The sequence below is a fragment of the Ammospiza caudacuta genome, chromosome 4 (assembly GCF_027887145.1).
Source record: "Ammospiza caudacuta isolate bAmmCau1 chromosome 4, bAmmCau1.pri, whole genome shotgun sequence".
In the NCBI taxonomy this organism is placed as follows: domain Eukaryota; kingdom Metazoa; phylum Chordata; class Aves; order Passeriformes; family Passerellidae; genus Ammospiza; species Ammospiza caudacuta.
The window spans coordinates 35,421,282-35,448,104 of NC_080596.1; the positions used below are offsets into that span (position 1 = coordinate 35,421,282).

General features: G+C 46.5%; 1 protein-coding gene across 1 annotated transcript in view; it reads left to right on the top strand.

The window, feature by feature from the left end:
• The first annotated feature begins 679 nt into the window (after positions 1 to 679).
• The window catches only part of ADAMTS3 (ADAM metallopeptidase with thrombospondin type 1 motif 3), a 55,992-nt gene continuing 29,848 nt past the window's right edge, over positions 680 to 26,823 (top strand). Inside the window, exons 1-4 of the mRNA XM_058803553.1 lie at positions 680 to 748; positions 1,524 to 1,551; positions 6,677 to 7,068; positions 20,114 to 20,270. Coding sequence (XP_058659536.1) covers positions 680 to 748; positions 1,524 to 1,551; positions 6,677 to 7,068; positions 20,114 to 20,270 — 646 coding nt within the window. The remainder of the gene's footprint in view (positions 749 to 1,523; positions 1,552 to 6,676; positions 7,069 to 20,113; positions 20,271 to 26,823) is intronic.

The window sequence follows — 26,823 nt, forward strand, 5'->3', positions numbered from 1 at the left end:
AGTGTTCAAGGCCAGGTTGGAGGGGACTTGAAGCAGCCGCATTGAATGGGGGTTGGCCCATTGGCCCCCATGGCAGGGGGTTGGAATGAGATGAGCTTTGAAGTCTCTTCCAACCTAAACCATTCTGGGATTTAAAGACTGTAGCTGTTGCAGTCTGCCTTGGGTTAGTATGGGAACTTGAGGATGTGGTCCCGAGCTGGGGAGATGTTCTGGGAGTCCCTGCCAGGGTGTGATGCAGGCCGTGATGGATGTGTGGATGCATGGATGGATGGATGGATGCATGGATGGACGGACGGACAGGAAAGTTGTTTCTCGGTGGATTTCAGGCGCATGGAGCAAGGGCGGGGAGCGCCGAGGATGCAGCAGGAGCACAGCGATAGGATCTGTGCCGCGGTGTGTCGGTGCGCTGAGCCGGGCGGGTTCCCCGGCGGTTCCCCGGCGGGCCGGGCCGTGCCTGACGTGGAGCGCCGCTCGGCCGGAGGCGGAGCCGCCGCGGGTTTATCAGCGCCGCGGGTCGCGGCGGGCGCACAGCAACAGGCGGCGCGGGGGACCCGCCGCCTCTCCGCCCGCCCAGCCGGCCCCGGCCCCGGGAGCCGCCGCCGGAGGCAGGGAAGGCAGCGGCAGGAGGAGGGAGCGGGCGGAGCGCGGCCGGGGCCGGGGCGCGGGCGGCCGCCTCGGGATGGTGCTCCTGCCCCTGTGGCTTGTGGCAGCCGCGCTCCTGGGGGCCCGCGCTGCGCCCGGCCGGCAGGTGAGTGAGGGAGAGGGGGAGTGGGGGGACCCCTGCCCGCCCCTGCCCTCCGCGCTGTCCCCCGGGGTCCTCCTTCGTCCCCCCTGCCCCGGGGTCCGCGGGCGGTACCGGCCCGGGGCGAGGAGAGGCTGGGATGGACGGGCGGCTCTCGTTTCTCTGCCGTGCTGCGGACCGCTGCATCCAAGCAGCCTGGAACCGGACACGGCATCCCCGGCCCGGGCTGGATCCCGCAGCGGCGGCCTCTGGGTCCCTTCCTTCTGGATCCTTTGCCCCTAGGTCCCCTATGCCTGAAAGAGCAAGTACCAAGCCGGCAGTGAGCTGACCGTGCTCGGATAACTGCCACCGTCCCTGCGGTCACTGTGGTCCAGTTGGCTTTCCTGTTCTCTAGCCTAGATACAAAAAGCTGTCAGCTCACTGCTTCCTCTCTGCCCGAGCACCCGTGCTTCTTGGAGCTCATCGCTTTCCTGCTGTTAAATCCCCTTTTTGGCCACCAAACTTACTTTTTGGCACAGTGTCACAACGTATAGAACTGGTCACTCAGAATCAAGATTGCTTAGCAGCTCTATTTCTGTTAAACTTGCTGTGGTCTCTGTTAGTATATTGGGAGAACAGCTGTTTATTCAGTTAAGAAAGAACTGCCATCCCTGGAAATCAAATGAAGAAATGTACAAAATAGTGCAGAACAGACAAAGTGATTTTTCAGCCTTCTGCCATTCCCCATTGCATAGTAATTACACTAACAACTTTGTGCATGTGTTTCTTCTCTCTTCTGCAGGCTGGTAAAGAACAGCAGATCCAAAGAGGTAAGTCTTTTTAGCTATTATTTCTGCTATCAAGACAGAAATAAAAGAAGTTAGCTCAAAGGGTAGTTATTTCTAGAGAAGTGATCTGTATGCAGGCAAGCATTCCCTGTGCACCCCCCAGCACTGCCACCCAGAAGGGTTTGTAGTTGCAGTGACGTGGCATGGCTTGAATTTGCATGCCCTCTCGTGCTGCGGTTTTGCATCTTTATGTGTCTGTGCTTCCCTTCTGAAATACGAACCAGTCAAAGTTAGAAAATCTGTGGCTGCTGACTGTTGCCTTGTAAACTGATAGACCTGGGTAAGAAGGTGCTGTGCAGCGAGTTCAGGGTCGGTGGCACATGAGGGAGCTGAAGGGAAATGTGCCTCTGTGTGCCCACGGCATGCTTCTTACTGAGACTTCAGTCTCTAGGACTCTTCCCAAAGAGAGGAAGCTTCCTTTAATTGGGAGGATGCACCCACAGTGTAAATTTCAGGAGATCTGTGTTCATTTAGAGTAACTGGCAGTTGGGTGCTCCACAGGATGGAAGGGGTACTGGAAGGATGTGGAAGCTGGCATTCCCAGGGCATTAGTGGCAGGGAATGCCATTCTATGTACTCCTTCCCTTAGTGTAAAATGAGTCTTTGACCATCCCAGTACTGAGTGTGTGTCTCTGCACACGAGTGCTCTCTGGAGCTCTTCTGCAGTGGGAATGGACCCCAGGCAGTTCTGCTCCAGCTGTTGTTGGACCTCTAGCCCTGAGGTTTTGGTGCAGCTTTTGTTCAGAAAAGAATTTCAGGCATTTCTGTGAATTTTGGAGGTCTTGTCTCAACTTCAGTTCTGGCACTGTGAGCTTCTGGGCTTAGGTTGGTTTCTGCTGTGATCAGTGAATAATGGGAACAGAGACAGTGAGGTACATTTAAAGCTACCTGGCAAACAGATGGTTTTTCCAGTGGTATGCTGATCCTGTCTTTTATTTTGAGTCCTTTCCATGAGAAATGGATTGTATTTGAATTTCAGAAACCATAAGCTATATAGGAATGTGTCTTTTAAATTACACAGTACAAAATTCCTGAATCTGGAAAATAACTTTTTGTCCTTTAACGTCTTCCTTTCTTCCACGGCCCTGGCACTGCTGTAGTCAGGAATATTTGGGGCTGAATTTGATCCTGTAGATTCTGATTCAAAAAGTACAGAACCATAGAATCCCAAAATGATTTGGGTTGGAAGGGACTTGTATGATCATCTCATTCCAAACCCCTGGCCATGGGCAATGACACCTTTCACGATCCCAGGCCACTCCAAGCCCCCTCCAACGCAGCCCCATTCCAGGGATGTGGCAGCCACAACTTCAAACCATGGCTTACTCAGCTGAGAGCTGTAATGACTTGGAGGTAAAACCTGCAAATGCACTGTCCTACTTCTGAGTCCCACAAAGTATTGCTTTGCATTGGTGGTGTGTATTTTGTGTAGGCCCAGGGCTGGCTCCTGACAGCAGCTGATCTTTTCTTGTAGCCTGAAAAGTCACCTAGGGAAATTAAGGCGCCTGGGGGTTTATTTTTGTTAGACATCATCACAGGGATAGCAAGTTAGCACACTTAATTGCCTGCATTGATGCACAGAGTGCTGCAGTGCCTGGGAGCTGTCAGGAGGGAGTCCTTGTGTGTCACTCAGCCTGAAGGTGCTGATGCTGTGCTGCACCTTGGCCTCCCACACAGCAGAGCTCTGTCCCTGCTCAGTGCCACTTCTGGGAGACACCTGTGGCACAACTCTGCTGGGCCCCACCGCCTGCAGGAAGCTACCTGCAAAACACCTGGAGCTGTGCAGAGGCTGCAAAAAACACCACACCAACAATCTCTTGAGCTGTCTGCATCCCTGGGACAGGTGACAGTGAAGTAGAGGAATGAGGATACCAGAGAGGTGTCCCACATCAGCCTCTCTCCTTGCTTTCATTCATCCAGCTTACCATCTCCAGATCCCACACAGCTTCATCCCTTTTCAGGTGCAGAGCTGAGTGGAAATTCTCAAGGAATCTGTCCCCCTTTCTTGTCTTCTACTTCTTTCTGGGCATTCCTGCCACCTGAAGGCAGCCAAACAGAGAGCAAAGGGTAGTTCTGGAGTGACCCAGGTTGCTGAGATGGACCAAAACTGCTCTTTTGTTTCTGGAAGCCACCAGCCAACAATGAAGCAGAAAAGGGTCATGGCAAAACCCCTGCTGGGCTTGTTCCAGTTGTCTCCACAGCATCCTCTCTTTATTAAGCATCACCTTGCTGAGTGACTAGAACAGCTGTGGTAAAAAGTCTAGGATTTTCAAGCCTCTGTTGAGCACAGCTGTTGTACAGTGCATGGACAGCTCTTGTGAGGCAATAGTGTTAATTTTGCAGTTTCACCAGGTTTTGAGGGGAAGGAAAGCCGGGATAGCTCTCTTCAGAGGCATTCTCTAGCTAATTATGTTTTGGCACAAAATGAAAGAATGCGTTCTTCCTTCTTAAGTGCTTCCTTTCAACCTAAACATTGTGCAACTGGAGTGGCATTTTAAGGCCAGATTAGAAAAAGGATGAAGAAAATTTACAGTTAAGTGCTTTTCCTCTTGTCTGATCAGCACTGTCAGCTTTGAATTAGCAGAGCAGATCGCCCTGAAATTTTAACTTAGGAAAGGGAACACCTACAGCTGGGATAGCATTTCCTCAGAGCGTGCAGTTTGTGGAAAAAGGGTAATGTAAGTCAGCAGAGGAGTTCAGATGTCGCTGGGATTCAGTCATGTCCCATTTAATTTTAATTGCCTTTGAACAAAAGGCATTTCCTCTTCTAGCTCAGCATTTACAGACTCTGGAAAAGGCTTTCACTGACTCAAAACCTTGACAGTTGTTATTTTCCACCCTTTGTTCCTGCCTTCTTGGGGCTAGCTGGCTGCTCTTATTAGCCAAATAGCCAGGTTTTTCCCCCCAGCCTGTGGAAATGTGGGAATTCTGCTGCAAGATGTGCAGAGCAGATTCTCAGCGGTGCGGTGAACACAGAACTCCATCACCAGACTGTGGTCTCTGGCACTGAAAGTCCTGCTTAAAGAAAAAGGAAAACAAGCCACGAGGAATCTCAGCGAGGTAGAAGATGGAATGTCAGCCTGGGAATGAAATCCTGGTGTTGAAGCACCAAGAATGGGGAGATCTGTGTTTTTACTTTGACCCAGTTAGGATGTACAACCCAGCAGCTCTGTCTCCTGGGCATGGCCTGGTGTCTAATTAATAAAAATGACTTTAGAGTTTTAATTTGGTCCCTTCTCTAAGGAGACAGATTAACAATCCTGCGCAGAATTCCCAGTGTTTAAAATGGGAATTATCCTAAGGATAATGACCCAGTTAGGATGCCAGTTACAGAACCTGATCTTGTGGGTGTATGGCAAAATAGGTGGAGTTTGCTGCTGCTGAAACTCACCCTGTGGCTGCTGGCTGTAGGATGTGGGGTACCAACGGGCTTGGAAATGACTTTTCACATTCCTAGGATACAGAATTTGTATAGTAAGATATTTATAGTGCGAGAATTTACATGTGTGCATCCTACTAGTACCATAGATTGTGTTTCTGTCAGATTCCTCAGTAACTGGCTGGAAGAATATTAAAAACAGTTCCCTGAAGCCATTAGGAACATTTTCTTACTGAAGGTACTTGTTGAATGTGTGAGTCTCTTAAAACCCGCAGCCCTTGCTACCAGGAGAGAGGAACTGGCTGCTGAGCTTTTCCTCTATTTGGTTCTCATATCAAGTGTGATGCACACTGGGAGCAGGTGAAATTTAGCTCACTTAATTAAGTATATTTATTTGAGGAATTCTCAGTGGCGCTTGGGCACTGATATCAGAGCTATCAGATCTTGAAGCTTTTCAAATGAAATTGTCAGTAATATCACTCTGCTACTGCTTTCACCAGCTCTCCCAGGAAGAAGGGAGTAGGGAATAACTATTTTTGTGGAAGATGTCTTTTTAATTCTCACTTAGTCAAATAGAGAGGCTTAGACTTTGACCCATTCAGAGCAGAAGCGTGGCTCACAGCTTGACCTGGCTCTTCCCTTACAGCCTGAAAACCAGACACTGAATATCCTGATTGCTGCGAGATTACAGAAGTCTCACTGAAAAGATAACTCATTTGAATGGATTTGTTTTCTAGTGGTGTGAAATTACTTGAAGACTTGTTGCCTTAGCTGAGGGTTGTGCCATTGAGCTTCTGCAGGATTGATTACAAACAATGTGGCTTTGCTGGGTTTATGGCTTCTCTCAGCTGCACTAAAGTGCAAGATTTAGGCTCAAAATTGTGCAGATCTGTGTCAGGTTTTTTAATAGTTAGATTCATAGTTTTTGATCTCTGTTGCTCGGAGGAAAGGCAGCAGCAAGTTGCTAGGTAGGGGGATTTGTAGAAGGAAAAGTTACTGCCTTTACCAGTGCTGACATGGATTAATTTATCAGCAGCATGTGATCTGCTGGATTTTTTCCCTGTTTCTATTTCCTGAGAAATGGGTATGCAAATTGTGCTTATAACCAAGCTTGGCTCTTCATTTTCAAAAGCTTGATGGAAGTCCTGACACAGAAGCAAGATCTGTGTCAGGTGTGCAACAGAGCTATGTGGCATTCCTTACAGGAGAATTCAGAAGGGTCTGTGCCTCTCCTGGGGCTTGCCTTTCCTGTTGGGCAAGCCTGAAACAGGAAACTCCCCTGATAAATGTCAGCGAATATTTCAGGCTTTTCTCTTTATTTTTTAGGAAAATCAGTCTTATAATAGCAATTGATAGGAAGAAATTCTTCCCTGTGATGGTGGTGAGGTCCTGGCATAGGTTGTCCAGAGAAGCTGCAGCTGCCCCATCCCTGGAAGTGTCCAAGGCCAGGTTGAACGGGGGCTTGGAGCAACCTGGGATAGTGGAGGGTGATGTCTCTCCCCCTGGCAGGGGGTTTGGAACTGGATGCTCTGGAAGGTCCCTTCCAAACTAGACCATTTTGGGATTCCATGATAAAAGAGGAGCAGTGACACGTGCGTAGCTGAAACAGGAATCCTAAAATGGGATTTTTGGAAGGGGAGATGTGAGGCGGGGGGGTCCTTCAGTCTTTGGGCTCATTCCAGGCCCCTGACCTTACTGTGCCGTGGTGTCTGGTGCATTTCTTGGCAGAGCTGCGTTGGAGCAGGGGCAGTCCCTACGGCTTGGTGGTTCCCATCAGCACGGCGGCCGATGGCAGCTACGTGTCCAACGTGCTGTCGGCCGGCCGCCAGCGGCGCTGGGCGCGCGAGGCACCGCACGGCCCCCGCCAGCTCTACTTCAACGTCAGCGCCTTCGGCAGGGACTTCCACCTGCGCCTGAGGCCCAACAGCCGCCTGCTGGCTCCCCGGGCCGTGGTGGAGTGGTACCAGGACTCTGGCAGTGATGCTGGCAACGCCACTCGCACCGGGAGCGCTGTGGAGCGCTTGTGGAAGAGAGAGCCCCTGTGGACCGACTGCGCCTACGTGGGGGACATCACAGACATCCCCGGAGCTGCCGTGGCCATCAGCAACTGTGATGGGCTGGTAAGGCTGGTTTCTTGGCATTTGTGTCTCCTGTCACGCTCTGGGCACAGCTTTTGTTGCTTGTAACCACACGTTCCTGGTGACGTCATTTATGGAACTTTATTTCTTAGAAAATATTAATGCCCTATTGCTTTGCTTTGGGATAATTTCTCTAAGGTTGATAAGCAAAGTTCTTAACATCTCAGGTATGTGAGAGGGAACTGAAACCTACATGTTGTTGGGTTTCCTTTTTTTTATTTGCATGAGGTGTTACAAACAGGAAAATGAATAATGAAGACATTTTCAGACTTAAAAGGTGACCTTTTTTTAACTGAGTTTAGAATTTGGTGTCCAAATAATCCCTCTTTGCTTCTCAGGTACGGAAATGATGGGCTGCCCTGTTATCCAAGAATAGCAGCATTAAGTTTTAAAGGGTTCTTTATAAAGTGAGCATGCTTTTTGTTCTCTTAGCTGCAGTTTTGTTTCATCAGGAGGTGTCATATGAGAGTTGAGCAAGGGGTAACAGGTTTGTTTTCGATCTGTCAGTGAACATGCAGGTTTCCCTGTGGCTGAGCAGATGCCCAAATCCCAGAATGAAAGGCTGGGCATGTTTGGTGCCCACACACCATTCCTTGGTTTGCTCAGGCAGCAGTGAAGGCCAACAATACCCACCTTGTGCTCTGTCACTGGTGCAACATGCCTGCCACATCCAGGGAGATGGATGTCATGGTTGCCCTCCTGCTGTTTGAGACAGAAACCATGTGAAGAAGTCTGCAACAAGCATCCTTTCTTGGAAGTGTCTTTCCCACTTCCTATAGCTGCCACGTGGTCATGATTTGATTCCATTTGGAGATAAGTCCTGGCTAGGAAAGCTCCCACCTCAGCCGTGGCAGCAGTCACTGAGGAGTAACTGCAGAGGTGGCTCAGAACCCCCATTCAGACCAAAACTCTTTGAATTCCCTTGCTTAAGGAAAGGAAATACTGGTAGTGTTTGCATCAGAGGTGATAACCAATGTTAGTTTGGTGTGTTTTGGGGGTTTTTTGGGGAGTTTTGAGGAGGATCTATTGGCAGTGTTTACAAAGGCCAAGCAGACCCCTGGCTGGCTAGATGGAGCTTCCAGTGGAATGGCTCTGATGGATGAGCCCCTGGCAGCTGGGTGTTGGCAGTAAGCCTGAGTGAAGCTGTTGTGTTGTGAAGACAAGCAATTGGATTAAATGGAATGAGATTAGGGAGTGTAGCTCTGGCACAGATTGCTGTGGGGCTGGCAAGCTGCTTGTGCTGTGCTTTCAGGTAATGGAAGCCAGAGGGGGACTCCTGGAGGGGGAGTGGCTTCACAGGGACAGAGGACAGGGCTGGATGGCATATTGGGATGAAATTCTTTGCTGAAGTTGGTGAGGTGCTGGCACAGGTTGCCTGGAGAAGCTGTGGCTGCCCCATCCCTGGAAATGTTCAAGGCCAGGTTAGATGGGGTCCGGAGCAACCTGATCTACTGGAATGTGTCCCTCTTTTCCCATAACATCCCATGTGCTTCCCATGGTTTTGGTGACTGGAGCAGGAGAACATGGCCTTTTACTTTGATGAGTGTGGGTAAATGCTCCTGGGTAACTCTTGTCTCTCTGTTTATTCCGACCTTCACTGTTTTAACATCTCTTGGAGCTCTAATCATGTGAGTGTGAAAGAAATAAATAATCCTGATGAGTTATTTTATCCTTTTTTCCTCCCAGCATCTCCCAGGGTAGCAAAAGGAACTTGCAATTACTGTCTCTGGTTTCTCTGTTGCTGTACTGTGTGTCTCTCAACCCAGCCAGAATCCTCAGTGTATCCTAAAGATGTGAGGGGTGAGATAATATGGCTTAACAGAAACTGGAATAAGAGTGAGAAATTCTAGGGGCATGTGTGTGCTGGAGGGATTTGTTTTTGACTTCAAAGGAATTTAGACACTCTCCAGAGCAGCCAGCTAGGTTCTGAAGTTGTGGAGAGAAAGTGGAGGGAAGCACCAGGGTAGCAGTTTGCACAGTGTATAACTTGTAGAAGAAGTTGGATATCGTAAGAGAAAAAGAGCATTTGGTGTTAAATTTTGATTGTTTGATAGTAAATATGTGGAATAATCAGCATTTGCACTAGCAAAGTGAGATTTTGCCAGCAGTCTCTTCCTGAATCTAAACTTACATTTAAACCCCCAAATACTTGAATGCTTTTGTTTTGAAATAGTTTGCATATCTGCTTTTGCAATGGAAGTTGTCTGTCTGCCATCAGTTCTGCAAATTCCTATTTTCACATCTGCTTAATCTCCCTTGGAAATGACCCTGTTTATTTAAAAATCCCACATGCATGTGCCTGCACTTGTCATGGCAGAAGAACCCTTCATTAGTCACAGAGGAGATGCCTCTTGTCTCCTTCACTGTGTGTCGGAATGCTGGTGCGTATTTCTACTGTTGTTTGGTCAAACCAGCAGTATTTATGGTCAGAATCCTTCAGGGGTGCAAGGTGCCAGCCTCAAGAAAACACTACAAATGGTTTAGGTTGTAAACAGAGAGAAGGCAGCAAGCCTAACATTTAGAAAGAGTGTCTTAAAACACTTTGTACCTGTTAATGTATAGAAAATCACCTCAGTTTCTCAGTTAGCTTCCTGCCTTTGTGACAAACTCTGAGCAGTTATTGGTGTGTGATGCTTTTAGCTTGTACTTCCAGTCTGGACTGTGTTCCTGTAGATGTGTGTCTCTGTGTTGGAGCTGGGATCTGGTTTGTGCTCACATCTGTGCCATCCCAAGGGGCAGGGCTGGTTTTCTGTTTCTCCCAGAAACCTTGCTTGTTTCAAAGGAAAGGGCCAGGCCCAGGACAATAAGCCTTTAATCTTTGACTTCAGATTCCAAGTAAAATGGGACTTCTTTTTTGTTTGTTGGAAGTGATTTGGAGTATTTTGGTTTGCTGAAATTCCATGGCCTTCAAGCCCAGGGCAGCATGTGGTTGTTGGAAGTACAGCTGTTTGCAAGTGGAAGATGCTCAGGAATCTGCCTGCCTTGTAGTGTTCAGCTGCCAAAGCAGGGGAATCCTGGAAGACAGACCAACCATCAAGAATTTAAAAAAATACCCAAACGTGCTTAGATCTGTCATTTGTGACAGATTATTCCTCACTTGCTTATTGCCATGCCTTTTTCCAAGGATATGGAGATGTGAAGAAACACATCTGTGCATGTTCACAGCTACTTTCCTTTGGCAAAACTTCTGGAAATACAGGCTGGAGTATCTCAGACTGGAGATAATTGCACAGGCTCTAAACTTGGTTCAGGAAAAGCTTTAAAAATCTGTAGGAGTTGGGGCTTATGGGATCCAAGGAGTTTCAGGGCATTTTGATTTGCTTCAAATCCTTTTTTATTACCATTGCTTCATCAGGACTGAGCTATTAAGACTTATTTCTTGTTCCTGTCCTGGTTCTAAGGTACTGTTTCAGCATGACTTCCCCCAAGCTGGCAAGACAGAGCTCCTAAATGGGGAAACATCTTTCTAGGAGCCGATGGTGTTTGAGCCCAGTGTTTTGGAATAGCATTTGGGAGACAAACACTTGAATTGCTGCAGAGCATCTGGTTGTGGAAACTCAGAAACATCAGAAACTCCTGTTGAGTTTGGGATTGGGACTGGAACTGAGACTGTCCCCTCAGGCCTGGAGGTTTCTTCCAGTCCAGGCTGAGAGCTGTGGTAAAGGGGACATCTGGTCATCGAGGACTTTGTGGGAGGGCAAAGCACAAGGACAGCAAAACAAACCCCAAGGAGAAGGAAGGCAGGACAGAGCCCAAGGAGAAGGAAGGCAGGACAGACCCTGGAGAAGGAAGGCAGGACAGAGCCCAAGGAGAGGGAAGGCAGGACAGACCCCCAGGAGAAGGATGGCAGGACAGACCCTGGAGATGAAGCTGCTCTGGCTGCGTGCTGCTCTGGCAGATGGCAGTGGGGCCTTAGGCTGATTTAACACTCCCATATTCCTGCTCCCCTGCCCTACTGTGCTCTTCCCACAGTAATTCCCTCCTGCCATGAACTCCTGTGACCTGCTGTGCCTGCTCTCAGCACTGGTGCTCACTGTGCTTGGCTGCATGGTAAGCTGGGCCTGATGGGCTGCAGCTGGACTCCATCCCTGTCACCTCTCTGCCATGCAGCACTTCCCACAGCCCTAGGAATCCATAGGAAAGAGGATTTCTCAAAGCTCAGGGACTCCAGAAACTTGGGAAAATGCATTCCCTCATTTGGGAGTGGGGGCTGCTGGAGTAAAACCCAGAGGGGAGGAGCATTGATTGAGAAGGGAGGCGATGGGCATAGAAGTGTGTCAGTATAGTGCAAGATGTTAAACTAGAAGATCTTTCATAGGTCTGGTTTTCTTCTCCCTGAAATTTATCACTCAAAGCAAATCAGTCCTTCACCCTTACTTCATAGTCAAAGTTTATGCAGACGGTTGCTCCAGCTCTATTTATTTGTTCTTGTTTGTTTTTATTAATTTTTTCTAACATAGCCAGATCTGGTCTAATGACAGTTTTGCCTCATTTCCAAGCCCTTGTGTCTCCTCCTCTCGCTCCTGCTTACCTTCCAAGACAGACTTTGTGCCTTAAATATTATGCTTTGGCCCCTTAAGATGAGCCTTTATACCTCACAAGGGATGTTTGGAACTTGTGAGGGTTTGTACCCCAAAAATGATGTTTTTAATCCTAGAGACAAAGTTTTGAACTCCAGAAATGAGGCTTCATGACCCAAAAATGAGTTTCTTAGGTCTAAGTGTGATTTAGATCCTATGTATGAGGGATTAGACACTCAAGATGTGTCTTGGACCCTGAGGGTTGATTGAATGATAGAAATGGAGCTCTGGACATGGGAAATGAGGCTTTGGGCACTATAAATGCAACTTTGAGCTATATGTGTCCAAAAAGGTGGAGGTAGTTTAGCTCTTTTTGGCTCATAGGAAGTGTTTGTAGGCCCTTTGTGGTAACAAATTAAACTTGTGCTGTTTGTCTCTATCCTCTGTTGGGGAGCAGGTGACAGCGGGTTGTCAGATAATTGAAAGTAAAGATGAAAGGAAAATCAATCCCATGTGTTCTGACCATTCTTCATAATTCCTCACCCTCCAAGCTGAGGAGAGATGCAGTGAGTCCAGGCTGGCATCTGAGTGACCTGTGTTGTCACCTAAAGTGCCTTCTAGAAAACAAGGACCTCCCTGTGGGGCCTCTGGAACAACCAGCAGGAATAGCCCAGAACACCTGAACTGTGAATTTAACAACCACCCCAGGCTGGGCAAAATGTGGACGTGGCACATAGCCATGAGTAGAAAATATGGTGCTCAGGAGACTTGGGTTGTTATTAGTCTCTTTTTTTCTGTCTTTAGGTTGGAGACAATATTTGAAGGTAAATTGAGAAACTTGACAGTCTAGTGTGGGCGAGGCCAGGTGAGGAGAGCATCCTCTAGGAAGGGGTTTAGGAACAGGCAGCTGGAGAGTCTGCCTGGAGACTTTCCATAAAAATCTCCACTTTCGTTGCCACAACTTCAGACTTTTATTTATAGTTTATTTCTGATGTTGAAAAATTCTTCTGTACAGCAAAGCACAGGTTTACATGTAATCCCTCCTTTTAAGCAATATATTTAGGGGCTGAAACTGCTGTTACGGATCAGTGTGGTTAAAAATGGTTTGGAACAAAGGGCTGGTGGTTGGGTACTGCTCTGGATATGTCTTTTGTAGCTGTTATTTAATCACACCTTGTAGTCCTGGTGATGCATGTTCACAAAACACTGCTTTTAGGGCACTTGGGCAAACAATTTCCTTTCTGGATTTTTCCCTCTTTGTTTCCAAAACAGCAGACGCTTCTTAAATGTTTTCATTCCTGGAGGCTCACAGCTGACAGTTTATAAAATAGCAGAAGCTTATTAAAATGACTAAGTACAGCCCTTTTTCATGGTTTCAGTAACAAATCCCAGATTGTATAAACCTGTGTGGACCCTCAATGACACACCTACAGTGCATGAATTGGGCTCTCATTCCTCATGTCCTGCCTCCACATGTCACCCGTGGCAAAGTGTGTGTCCCAGGAAAAGAAAGTAAACAGATACTGAAATAGCCAGGGTTATCAACATTCAATCCTTGTAGCCTCTCTCCAAGTTCTCACTGATGGTGGAGTGAATCTGGTGATGGTGGTGCTGAATTTGTGACTGCATTTGGTTGGGTGGAGGTACAGGAGCCATATTCAGCAATGGCTTTTTGGTGGTCCATGTTTATCCAGTGTTGGATGTACTTGGATCTGCAATTTAACCTTCAGGGCACATGGTGTGATGTGTGCAAAGGGGCAGTAGGCAGGACTGGAGAGAAAATACTGTGCCAGGTCATTGAGGAAAAAGAGTTGCTCTACTCTTTCCTGTTCTTAGTTTTCTCTCAGGGTCATGCTGCAACTCTGAACATTTTGCTCCCATCCAGGCTTTGAAAGAGTCATGGAAAGAAAAGTCACTTGGTTCCATCTCTGGCCCCTGTGTTTCAGCAGGAGCTTCTTGAAATGATGGATAAAATGCAGCACTATTGTTCCCCTTAAACCAATCTTTGCTTTCACTTCTATTTTAATAGATACTTAGTTTTCATTGAGTGCTTCTGCTGCTTGGCTGAGAACGTCAGTAAATTACAGCCATGCAACACTAAATCAGCTTCCCTACCTCATAAAAATCCCTTTGTCATTGCCTTTCTTGGTTTATGCGTAACCAAAGGTGTAAAACTACTTCTCCTTTTCCTTTGAGAGATTTTACCATAGTTTGGGGTTTTTTTCCTTTGTGCAAGGATGTAGAACCAATCTAAAGCTAGTTTGATGGGAGTATTCCTAGCTTTGGTGCTTCCTAGCTTTTGATCCCCAGAGTATTTCTGTTCAGAGGAAGCTGCATCAGTTTTCTGTGCTCCTCTGACTTCTCTCTGAGGAGATGATTCCTCTCCTGCATAGTTTGGGCTGAGTTTTCTGTTGCCTTGGAAGGGTGGTGATGCTGCAGCGTCACTCTTGACTGTTGTGTACAGGCAGCAGATAAATCAGTATTTATTTTGTGTGCCACAGTAGAAATGGTGTTGCTGACATCCACATCATGGGATCTTCACATTTTGGCATTATTTATTTGCTTTATACTTTTGGAGTATTCAGCACTTGAAGCTCTCATTTCCCCTTCTCTGAAGACGATAAGATGTTCTCACTTTTTGTTTTCCTTTCCACATTTTAGAGGAATCTATGACTGGTGGCATCCCATGACTTCTGGATTTGGGAAAACACCAGGTTTACTGCAGAACTGGCAACATCTGCTGTCTCCTGTACCATTTCTCCATGAAATAGCTCCCAGTAAAGATCTGCTGTAGCTGACACAAAGACAAAACTTGTGCTCGGTAAATATTTCTACAGAGATTTGCTGAGACTGGGGATGTGCCTGACTGCTCTGAGCATGTTCCATGCATACTTTTCCCTCTTGAATAGCTGATATTTTAAACCCACAGTTCCTTCTTTAAGGACAAAGCCTTTGGCCTGCCAGCTCTATGCGGCAGTTTGCTGTTAAAATGAATCCCAGTAGGTTTTCCAAGAAGAAAAAGGAGAGACATATTTTTCCACGTAAAATCAAAGTTTGTTTTTTTCTCTGTGCTTTTGTGTAACTCTTAAGGGTTTCCATTGAGTTTTCTTCGATTTTCTGAAAGGGGGAAAAAGAAAACCCAGAATTTGGATCAAAACCAAGCATGAGAAATTTCTGCATAAAGGAATTTTCTTATGGATGTTTATAGAGGAGACTAAAAAACTTAATTCCAGTCCAGTGCAGTGACCCAGTAAATGCTGACATTTTCTTTTCTTCTGTGTAAATTCAACGGGAATTTGGTTAATTTGATGGCTCTTCCACATGCCTCTTGCTCCTTCAAGTGGTATCAATTAGTATGTTGAGAGACTTCCTGTGGGCAGATGATTTCCAGTATTTTAGTAGGAGCTTGTCTAAGAGCCTTCTTAGTATTGCCCATGGTCTGGAAGAGGATATTAAACATTCCTACCTTTTCATCTGTTTCTGAATCCTCTGAACAAATAAGACTTCTCTTGGCAAAAGATTTTTTTTTAATTTAAAAATCTGGTATTAATGATTGGTCACCCAACTGGTGCTGGGTTAATAATTTATTTGTCAAGTCCCTGTGCTGCCTGTGTTCAACACTCTTCAAGGATGGAGCCTAAAATGATACAGGAGCTCTTGCTTTAATTCTGAGATGCATGGCCAGGATGAAATATGGCCTAGAACATGGATTTTACATCACACCGATCTTCCAGAGATAGAAAGTGGGCTGTGGAATTTCTGCTTGCTCCTCTGGGAAGCACTCCAAGGGTACTGGAGCTGGAGGGTTAGTAAAAGGGGATGGTTTACCCCAAAACCATGGTGTTTTCCCAAAGCCAGACACCTCCATGGAGACTGGAGGCCCATCCATGGAGGAGGAGGAAGAGGAATACCATCTGCAAACCTCCTCTGTTTGCACCCAGCAGCTGGATCAGCAACATCTGTTTCTCCAAGATGTGCACAGTGCTGCAATATTATTTTTTTCCAGCATTCCTCCAATGTGTGGTGTTTTTTCATATGCCGAGTATGTCGAGACCATGAATACTTTAACATGCAGAAGATGTGGAAGGAGGGAAGTTATGTCCATTTGCATGTTTTTCCCTTCCCTGCCACAGGGACCTGCTGGACTGGGTGAGCACAGTGGGACTTGGGACAAGGGCCTGGGGTGACAGGACACGGGGGATGGCCTTCAGCTGACAGAGGCCAGGCTGGATGGGGTATTGGGAAGGAATCCTTCCTGTGAGGATGTTGAGGCACTGGCATAAACTGAAGAGTGGCATCATGGGCAAACTCAACAAGTTGAGAAGTTTCTAGAGGATTTTTGGAAAGGAACCCAGAGAGTCAGTTGATTCTTGCCAAAATGTGGAACCTGTGCAGCATGGGAAATAATATCCACCCAAGGAACTGAAGGGGTAACCCTGGAGCTACAAAAACTTAGAATCAGTGTCCACCCACTGTGGCTCAGTTCTGGGGGAGGCTGGCAGGGGGAAATGTGCTGCAGGCAAAGCATACTTCTTTGCTTTTATTTTTCTTCCAATAAATCAAGCAGTGTTGGGTGCAACTCCAAAAGCTTTTTGCCTTTGGGTGGAAAGTGGAGCAGCAGGTAGGTGTGACGCAGGTTTTGCACAGTCACCCAACTGAACCCACCTTAAGCCAACAGAGAGGTGAAAGGTAGCAGTGTTTTGGGGCTGAATCGCTGTTTTCAGACCAGGCAGCACCTCTTTCATAAAAGCATGTCTCTGTCCACTCCTGAAGAAGTTGAGACTGGAGGGCTGTCTCCAGAAGCTGCCCCCTCCCCTTGCAGGTCCCAGGTGTTTGTCTTGGCAGGAGGCAGTGTCTGCTGGGCCGGGGCTGGGATATTAAACTGCGGGAACACAGAGCTCTTGGTGCCTTTCAATAGGGCTTCTATTCAGGTAGGGGCAGGATAGAGCTGTTGGGCACCTGTGATTGTCCAGCAGGAAAAAAAGGAGGGATGAGGAGTGGGGGGAGAACCCTGGCAATGTTTTCCAGGTCCATCAATAGAATGGTGAGAAGAAAGTGTTTTCTGGGTTGGTTTGACTGCTGAGTCCTTTGCTGCAGTCCAAGCATTGGTGGATGGAGAAATCAAGGATGATACTGGCTGAAACAGTGTGGGATGGCACAAGGAACCTCCTGAACTGAACTTCCCACAGGTGGAGAGCCTTGTAAAAAATTTTACTGCAAGCTGATTGATGCATGTGTGGCCCAAAGTGAGAATTTATCCAGGTATCCTGATTCTGATACTTGGGATAGTTCTCACTTTCCATATATATTCCAGATACATATTTCTGCACTTAATTTTTAAGGTATATGGACTGATTGATTCATTTAGTTTCCATAGAATGGAAATTGAATTTCAGTGGCCTTAAGCTGAAGGATGAAAGGTTTGGATTGGGTATTAGGAAGAAAATTTTCCCTGTGAGGGTGTGAGGCCCCAGCACAGGCTGCCTACAGAAGCTGTGGCTGCCCCTCGATCCCTGGAAGTGTTTGAGGTCAGGTTGGACGGGGCTTGGAGCCACTCGGTCTAGTGGAAAGTGTCCCTGCCCATGGCAGGGGGTAGAACAAGTTGGTCTTTAAGGTACCTGCTAACCCAAACCAGTCCATAATTCCATGATTCTGTGTGGGAAAGAAGGGGAGTCCATTTTGGATACTTGGAGGAGATGAAGGTGGAAGCTGAAACCAGACCATGACAGACTTCCTCTTTATTGGATAGACCAAACCTCTGTTGGTCTTCATGAGAGTGAAGGATACTCAGCCTCTCTTGGTCAAATAAAGGCTTCTGCTGCCCTTGTTTTGAAGAATGGAAGGGGGAAGATAAAACATTTGGAGAAATCTCGAGGCTTTGAAGTTCTTGATGTACAGATCCTGTCTGTTTCCCTGTGTTAGTGCAGATGTTGGACTTGATCTTGTTCTTTGAAGCAAGCAGGTTCACCCTCATGAGCACAGTCTCTCCTATAAAACAGGACACAAGTAGTTCTCCCTTTTCCCACTGAATTTTTTAGTGTCCTTGGATTGGACAGTAACTGCCTGGCTCTTTGACACAAGCCTGCTTCACTCTGCTGAGAGCTGTGATCTTCTCATGCTTCCCTTTGAGGCAGAGTCCAACAGCACAGCCCATATTTGCACCTGTGCGTGACTGAGGGGGTCAAAGTTGGAACCACCTTCTGGAGGGGAAGGGGATTTTGGCATCTTTAGATCCCTGTGTTCATTCCTGATGTTTTTCTTGCTTGTTTCTTACTAAGGATGACTATTTCATGTAGCCTTCTGCTGCTGAGCAAGCTCCAACCTGCTTATTAATCTTCTTCCACTTATTGACAGCCTGCTGTGTTTGGAGATGAATGTAGAGCTTTGAACATAATGTTAAGTTTCAATTTTTTAAGCTTATATCTCCCCTTGGAGATATAAGCCTAAAAAATTGAAACTTAACATGACATTAAGTTTCATTTCAGCTCTTCCCAGTGAAGACCCAGCACGTGGTGTTTTCAGATTGCTGTGTATGACAGAGGGATGTGCAGATCCTGGGACAGAGAGAGAATGTCTGTAATACAAATGAAGGTTCTCATGTGGAGAGATGCAGGGAAGCTCTGTGCATCTTGAATTCCCGTATTGTGTTGCTGGTTTGCTTAAAGCAGCTTTACAGATCTGTTCTCTCACTGATCAGAGCTGGTTTAGGAGAAATAGCTGCTAATTAATGCCTCAGTTCCCCAGGGTGTCACGTCAGTGTTTGAAAAACTCTTTCTTTGCTGTACAAAGGCATTAAGGAAAACATAATTTATAACATTTTCTTCTTTCTGAGAGATTTTGTGTTTTGCAAAGTGTTCCCAATGCAGATACCAGCAGAGTTTGGCATGGAGACTGGGAGCAGAAGGTGAGAGCATCCTCTGGCCTCGTGGTGTTGGCCATGGGATGGTAGGATGGGTTTAACAACCCAAAGCCTTTCCTACTCTCTGGTGATCAGTTTTAGAAGCCCTTGATAATGGATCAGTGTGACTGCTGAGCAAACTTCCTGACATTTTGAGGGTGGCCTTTCCAAAGCTCGCCCAGCAATTCACTGCCTCACCCACACTGCAAACCGCTAGGAAAGGGGGCATTTGACTTCCTAAAATACTTTTGGAAATCCCACCCATAATGTTTAATACTGAAGGTAAATGTGGCCATTAATGGACACTTCACAGCTCCCCGTTGTGCTCTCTGAATGAAGGGCTCTTTCCTCTTTCCCTACAAACACCCCATGCATATTTATAGGGAATCAAGTTCCCCCTTAAATACTGTTGATTTTGGCTCAGGAAGTGATTCCTTAGTTTAACCTGCCCTTGTAGGTTATTTTCTCAAGGCTTTATATTGTTTCTTATTCCCTTATGCTTGTCTGCATCTTTTACATTTTGGAAGGAAAAAAAAAAAAGCCTTTTCCAGATTTTGCTTCTTCCATTGACTGTCTAGTAAAGGATATAAGTTTGGTGTCTCTGGGAAGCCCTCCTAGGTGTGCTGCCTGGGCCAGACTGGGTTTGGCCTTGCTCCCATGTACCTTTTATTATGATCTCCAGCAGCACTTGCTCTTGCATCTCTCTCACTCCACAGAATTCCCTCTGTTCACTCTGGACCATCTGTTCTGGATTGAGGGAGATAGGAAGAACTGCAGGGATGAAAGGAATTAATGCTCAGAAGTCATTTAGACAGCTGCAGATACTGGGGAGCCAAGTAGATGCAGATGGGGTGCAGATGGGACCTAGGGCAGGTTTCTTCTTGATTCTCCCCTGGGAGAAGCGAGTTTGTAGGAAAGCCAAGGGGTCAGTTTAATTCCCTGAGCCTCAGGGCTGAGGTGATGCTGGGAACAGACAGGTTTATTCCAGCCACTCTGCCCCAAAGGCTGCTTTTGGATTTTGGTGGTCCTGTTGTCTTCCCTCTCTCACAGGATCATGAAGACACCTCTGGAGAACTCCACAGTAGCACAGATTCCAACCTGCCTCCTTCAGTGGATGGAAATTTTGAATGTCATTAATTTGGAAGAAAAAAGTAGTAAAATTAATAGCATTCCAAGATTGGAGACTGCTTTCCTGGATTGCTCCATCAGTGTGCTTTTGTGGGAAAAAAAAATAATTTCCACTACATACTTTTTTCTTGAAAATCCACCACAGCCTTTTCTCCAAGGGAGCCTTGAAAAATACGTGCTCCGAGCACCTCCCTGGCCATCTCTCTGGCTGGGGAGAAGGAAGCACTGGGCTGGCACTGCAGTTTACAGGGAGGATTCACTTGGAAATGCACAGCCTGCTTCTGCCCCTTCGTCTCCATTCATTTGGATAACTTCAAGTTCTTTTTGTTGGTGAATAATTTTTTTTGGAAGGGAAAGAAATGTAGGGGTTACAGTGGTATTGCAAGCATTTTATGCTTTGTACCTCTTGGTGCTTGTTTTAGAGCCTGGGTCTTCAGGCTCTGAAATGGCATATAGACATGTTTTCTCTCTTCCTTACCAGGCTGGAATGATCAGAACTGATGAGGATGAGTACTTCATTGAGCCTTTGGAGAGAGGAAAGCAGATGGAGGAGGAGAAGGGAAGAATCCACATGGTGTACAGGCGCTCGGCGGTAGCGCAGCATCCCCCCGACGCGCTCCCCGATGTGCACACAGGAGGTACAGTACCCCATGGGGCTGCTGCAGGGCTATTCCAGGTGACTCCAGCCTATGGAAGCTTTTGGAGGAGGCTGTACAGCTCCTGTTCAAAGTTTGGGTCCTGTTTCTTTCTGAGTAATACAAAATTGTGCCAATTTTATTGTTTTCCTCCTTCTGCTGGTTGCTGTGAAAGTGCTCTGAAGGCAGTTGTGTTGATTGGATATATTTTGTCACATCCATGAATTCCCCTCTGCCTTGAAGATGATGTGGTTGGTCCATCTGAGAATAGTTACTGTGTCTGAGAATAATTATCATTGTGTAGTTTAATTCATTTGCTTGTGCGTCTTTTTAATGTTACACAAATCCTCATAAGCCAAGGCATTGCATATTGAAGGTTAAGGGTTTTGAGGCTCTGGGCTCAGGGTGAAAGACCAGCTCTGCACCCATCAGTGCTCTGGCTTTATTTGAGTATCATTCAGCTTCTCACATTCTCACTGTGTTTATGTTGTGTTCACATGTTGTTGAAACTGCAAAGGGTTTGGGAAATAAAAGAAGTATTTACAATGCACAGAGCTAGAGGTGCTTGGCTTTTGGTACCCCAGCAAGGCCATTCCAATTTAGCTCATGAATCTGTGGGAAGGTTTAGCCTGGAGAAGAGGAGGTTCAGGGAGACCTTCTCAGAAAGGAGGTCAAAACTCCCTGAATGGAGGTTGTAGCCAGGTGACACTCAATCTCTTCTCCCAGGTAAAAAGTGACAGGTCAAGAGGATGTGGCCACACATTGCACCAGGGCAGGTTTAGATTGGATATTAGGAAATATTTCTTCATAGAAAGGCTTGTCAAGCCTTGACACAGGCTGCTGAGGGCTGTGGAGGAGTCACCATCCCTGGAAGGATTGAAAAGTCACGTAGATGTGGCACTTGGGGACATGGGTTAGTAGTAGCCTTGGCAGTGCTAGGGGAACAGCTGAAGTCGGTCTTGGAGGGCTTTTCCAACCTGCAGATTCCTGAAGGTTAAAGCAAGATGCCCAAGCCTGTGGAACCTGAGGAAATGTTTGCAGTGGTTGAGTTGTCTGGTTGGTATGAGCTGCACATGAAAATGTTCCTCTTTCTTCTCTGTCCTCACTCCTCCACCACTGTGCTTGGGCTGGAGGCAGCCATGCAGAGTACGCCCTGCTCACGCTTTGGGAGCTCAGCCAGCACACACAGGAGTCCACATTTTCAGTGACACATGACACATGACTCAACAAAACAGCCATTAAAATACAAAAGTACTAAAAATTGTTGCTGTCAATGAACTCATCACAGAACTGGAAGCAGTGTGACAGCCTTTCTCAGCAGTGACATGGGGACATGCTGTATCATGTTTTCCCTACAAGTCACTTTTCTGGGAGGGAAGCTTCCAGCTCTAGCTATGTGGAAGGAGCCTGCAGTCTGACAGGCCATCTGGTATTCCTGCAGGATTTACAGCATTTGGGGGTTGGTTGGACATTGCTCAAACAGTTGGACAGAATGAGTGTAGGAGTTGGAAGTCGAAAAGCTGCCATCCTGAGGGCAAGGCTTGAGCAGTGATCACAGGGCTGAGGAGCATGGATGGGTTCCTACCTGGTGCTCTCATGGAAGTCAGCACACATACCCACTTCTCTTTCCCTGTTTCTTTTAGGGCTGTCCCTTTGATGAAGCTCCCCTGAGCTGTCTTAAGTGGGAACCAGAAATGTGGGGCGTTCTGGGGAAGATGTTGGGATGCCTCAAGCTGCTGGATAGTGTGGGTTCAGCCTTCCCACCCTGGAGCAGCACCCTGTGCTGATTTCTGTTGATGGTATCCATGGCTCTGGACAGCCTCTTGAGGGAATGACAGTGGCAATTTGCATGGATTGTTTTCATAATTTGCTTTGCATGGAGACTGATCTCTTTAGAAGCCTTACATGATACATTAAAAAAATCAGATTGGAAATCCTGCCCCATTCCTTTGGGGAATTTTTGTTTGTGTGTGTGCACAACCACTTTAGGCCCCTTGAAGGATTCCTTCATTAGTTATTGCCTTTTTACACCTCTGTCTTTTCAGTCATTTTGATGTGAGTAAGATCGCTTGCATATAAATGGACCTGAATATTTGGGTTTTGTTTTGATACCAGACAATTGTAGATAGTTTTATATCTTCTATGCTTAGAAAATGCCTCTGCTCTCACTCAGTGGTATCAGGGAAATGGGGATAATTTTCCATATTTTGACAGACTGTTGGCAGGATTGACTATTTCTATGTCATGGGTAATCTGTCTGCTGATTCAGAGGGTCTTGTTTGACTGTATTCCTTGGAATCTGATCTTCCTTCTGCTAGGTGAGGCAGTGCAGGGAAGCAGTAGATCTTGACCACCAAATACTAAAATAATTTCATTAACCCCAAATCCTCCTTAGACCCTGTAGTGTCCATTGGACAGGGTATTTGCTGGTTGGAAGTGCTGGGCTCAGGTTAGTTCCCCTGGACCAAGGAAGCTCTTCCTCTTCTGTGGGGAGGAAGGCGAGGCCTCCCATGGGAAATCCCAGCTATTGAAAAAATACTTAAATGCAGTGGGATGTGATGCTGGATGTTTGTTTTTAAGCATCTGGGATGAGCACCTGGTCTGGGAATCATATCCCACAGCAGGACAGTGTCTAGAGGTCTCCCTGGGTGTGAATACACATGACAGGCTCCTGCCAGCTTTTCCATGTCAGGTTGTCCTGGGATGACATTTGTAAGCTCCACTTCCCCAGTCACTTAAGTCTTGATCCTAAAGACACTGAACATCTGCGCTTCTCATTGGGTTGAGTACTGCAGGTAGTCAGCATTCATTTTGTGTTACTCCCCTGTAATGTTTCTTAAATCAAAGTAAGACTTGGTTTTATTTAAAAATCATTTTCCTTTGTCCTTAAGGGCAAAAAGGAGCAAAGGCCAAGTCTCTATGTTGAGGGTGAAGGGTCTGAGGGACAGAGAGCGAATGAGCTGTGCAGACAGAGCTGAAAGAAACAGAGCTGTGTATGAGGCTGTCATGTTAAAACATGATTTAAATAAATCCTTACCATTTTCTCACAAAAGCAGGTTTTTACTCAGGAATGGAAGGAAATGCTCTCAGGACAAGCCTGTGGTTGGGAGGTTTTGGAAGTATAACAATGATATTACTCTGGGTAGGATGAAAAGAAGCTGCTGTTAATAAGCTGAGAAGCATCACTGAAATGTGTGATCATTAACCTTATTACTTGAAAGCACTCAAGATGCAGCAGAAACAGGCAAAGAACTTGTAGAATTTACAATCATATTTGCACCTAGGAGTTCTGCTGAATTTGTCTCAGTAGTGTGATAAAATAAAACCCAAGCTGTGTTTCAGAAACATAAAAGCCTGATCCAAGTCCGATGGAGTCAGTGGGAACACTCAGACTGACAGCAGTGGGATGATGAGGCAGGGTTTGGATCACATGCTGCTAGAGCTGATAACTGAGTATTGAATTTATCTTTTCTCCTGTTTGTTCACTTATCATTTTTTCTGTGCACTTCTGTGTGGTAGAATGATGACACCCAGCCCTGAGCTGAACGGTTCCACAGTGTGGTAATGTACTCGGAGCTTTCCTCTTTCATCCTCCTCTTCACACCATAGTATTTCTTAAATGACAACCTATTCCCCCAGCAAGCACTTGAGATGAAAGTATTTTTGTAATTACTTCCTAACAGTGGGAAACAAGGAGTAGGAGCCTTTATCTCCCAGCTTCCTTTCAGAATTTTCATTTTCCCCAAAGAACCAAAGTGCCTGTGTGTCTGATGGGGTTGCCATGGCGCTGGCGTCGAGTGTCTTTGTCCCAGGTGGGAAACATGTAGGAGGAAGAAATGATTTAGGAATTGCTCCTGGTTGCCTGGGAATGAAGCCCTGGAATAGAAGGTAGAAGGGTGGGAAGGCTATTGCCTGCTTGGGAGACCTCCCTGTGCACTTCCCCAGGCACTGTAGTGGTTCTCAGGGACACTGTTGTGCCGGAGGGTGTCTGAGCTCTTTCTCAACAGAATTTCTCATGACCTGTGTTCTAGTGGAGGATATTTTTGATGCTGCACTGCCCACCACACAAGTTTGTGCATCAGAACAATGGGGAAGATGGAAATGATTTCTGTGTAGACTCATTACAGCATGTTGTGTAACATCCTCTGTTCAGTATGGACAATCTTGTATAAATACAGCATCCCAGCGTGGTCTGGGTTGGAAGGGACCTTAAGGACCATCTTGCTCCACCCCCTGCCATGGGCAGGGACACCTTCCACTATCCCAGCCTGCTTCAAGGCCCATCCAACCTGGCCTTGGACACTTGCAGAGATGGGCAACTTCTTTGGGCAGCCTCTGCCAGGGCCTCACAACCCTCAGAGGGAACAATTTCTCCCTAATATGAGGCCAAAAGTCTCTCTCCTGCTATCTGGTAGTCCCCCAAGAAAGGGCCACCAATAACTTGTATTGATGGCAATAACCTTCATTGTCTAAGGACATCCTCTTCTTTGTCCAGCACTTCTGGAGTTTTGCTTTTAATTCAGTCTTCTTCTCTTACATTGAAACTGAAGTGGATTCTTGGAAGTTCTTCACTGAATATAGTTTTGCTTAAGGAAATGGTAATCAAATGGAATAGGAAGAGCACATTATGGTGTAAAAGAAAAGGAGTGTTGGTGATGGGTAGATAGGAAGCAAGGGGAAACACAGACTTTATAGTGAGGAAAAGCTTCCTTTTTTTTTAAGAAAGAAAAGCTTGAGAAGGAGTGGATTCGAAGGTGCTGTGAAGTGACTGGTGTGCTCTGTCTGTGTCGGGGAGGTTGTGCCTGATGATGAGAGCAGGAACATCCATCTGCTTAAGTCGTCTTCTGTTCTTGGCAATAACAAAGGAAAATGATTTTTAAATAAAACCAAGAATAAAGGCTTCATTCCAACTGCAGGCACCCAGCGCCAGAGCAGTAAAACACACAGAAAGATCTGTATGAAGGGAAAATTGAAAAAATGGAGACAGGTCAGTACATTCAGCTTGCAGCCATTCCAAGGCTTGTACCCTTTTCCAACAAAAACTCCCTGTGCCCCCACATTGCATAGGAGGAAGAAGACTTTCAATAAGCAGTGGTGCTGACAGAGAGGAGAGGGTTTTAAATAATGTGTAAGCAGCTGGTCCTGTGCGAAGGAGCCTCTTTGGTTTATAGATGACATTCTCAAGGTAACCTGGGAGAGACATGCCAAGGTGAGGATCACCCTTGGGTGGCCCATGTAGGACTGAGGTCCCTGGCTCATCTCCACTGCTGGGTTTGATCAGAAGGGTGCACATGAGATGGTTCAAAGTGCTTTTTATGGACCAGGATATATGTACCAGGATGGCACCCTCTGAGAATATGGGAATGGGAGTCAGAGGAGCTGCCTTAGCAGGGGGAGTTTATGTGAATTAGAGGTCAGAAACCGGAGGAAATGAATCCTCCCACAATTTGTGGGGGCTGAGGCTTGTTCATGTGTTTCACATGCACATTCTACAAATTTAGGACCGAAATGAGAGCACTGAGAGACTCTGTCACTGGGAGCAGAGAGCCTTGTTTGATTAGTCTGTGTTCTACAGCAGACTTTTGATGGGAAAATGAGCTCAAACATAGCAGTTTGTGTCATAACATAAAAGAGTGATTTCCATGCTATAGGACTCTTGCTGGACTTTCTCCTCCTGAATTTTCTGCAGTTTTTGCATTTTTCCCCACTGTGAGACACCTGGTTTTTAATGGGTTTGAAGCTCAGTAAATTTATAGGAAGATCCCAGAAACAGCTTAAGAATCCAAGCTGAGGGCAATTTAATTCATTTCTATCTTTGAAAATACCTGGATGAGATGAGATCTATGGTTTATGACAGAGAAGGAAAATGCATCTGGTGTGTTTTGAAGGAGCAGTTTGGATGCCATGCTCCTGCTTTGGTGGGGTCCATTTGGGGTTACTGTGGACTAATTCTTGCTGTGCCCCATGTATTGCACCAAGACGTCCCAGAGCTTGCTAGCACCCTTCCCTTTACCCCTTCCAAGCATGGTGCAGATGCTGGATGAACTGATCTGGTTTGTGGTGTGTGGGATGACAGAGCTGGGCAGCTGGAGCTGACAGGAACACGGGTGGAATGACAGACATGAGAACAGCAGCCTCGTACTTCACACTGCTCCCAGGGGACTGAGTTTCCTCAGATCCATATCTGGGTTACACAAGTGCAGAAATCTTTCCAAAATGCAAGAGTAAAACACTGCAGAGTAACAGCATGACCCAGCTGTTGTTTGCTAAGAAAACAGTGTTGTTTTAGGGTTTTTTTCCAGAATACCTTGCCTAATCATTCTTTAGAGTATTCCAATAACATGGGACAGGATCAGCCAAATAATTAGGGTTCTGGAGGTTATTAAAAGTCACACAAGTCTGCAGTTAGAGTTGGAAAGGAGGGAACTGATGTCTCAGCGAAGCTGACTTCTCGTGTGTGTTGCTGGAGAGAGGCTGACCTGTGGAACTCTGTGTTGGATTCCACCACATACCATGTGGTTTGGGAGGAGAACCCAGGCAGGGATGAAGAGCTTAA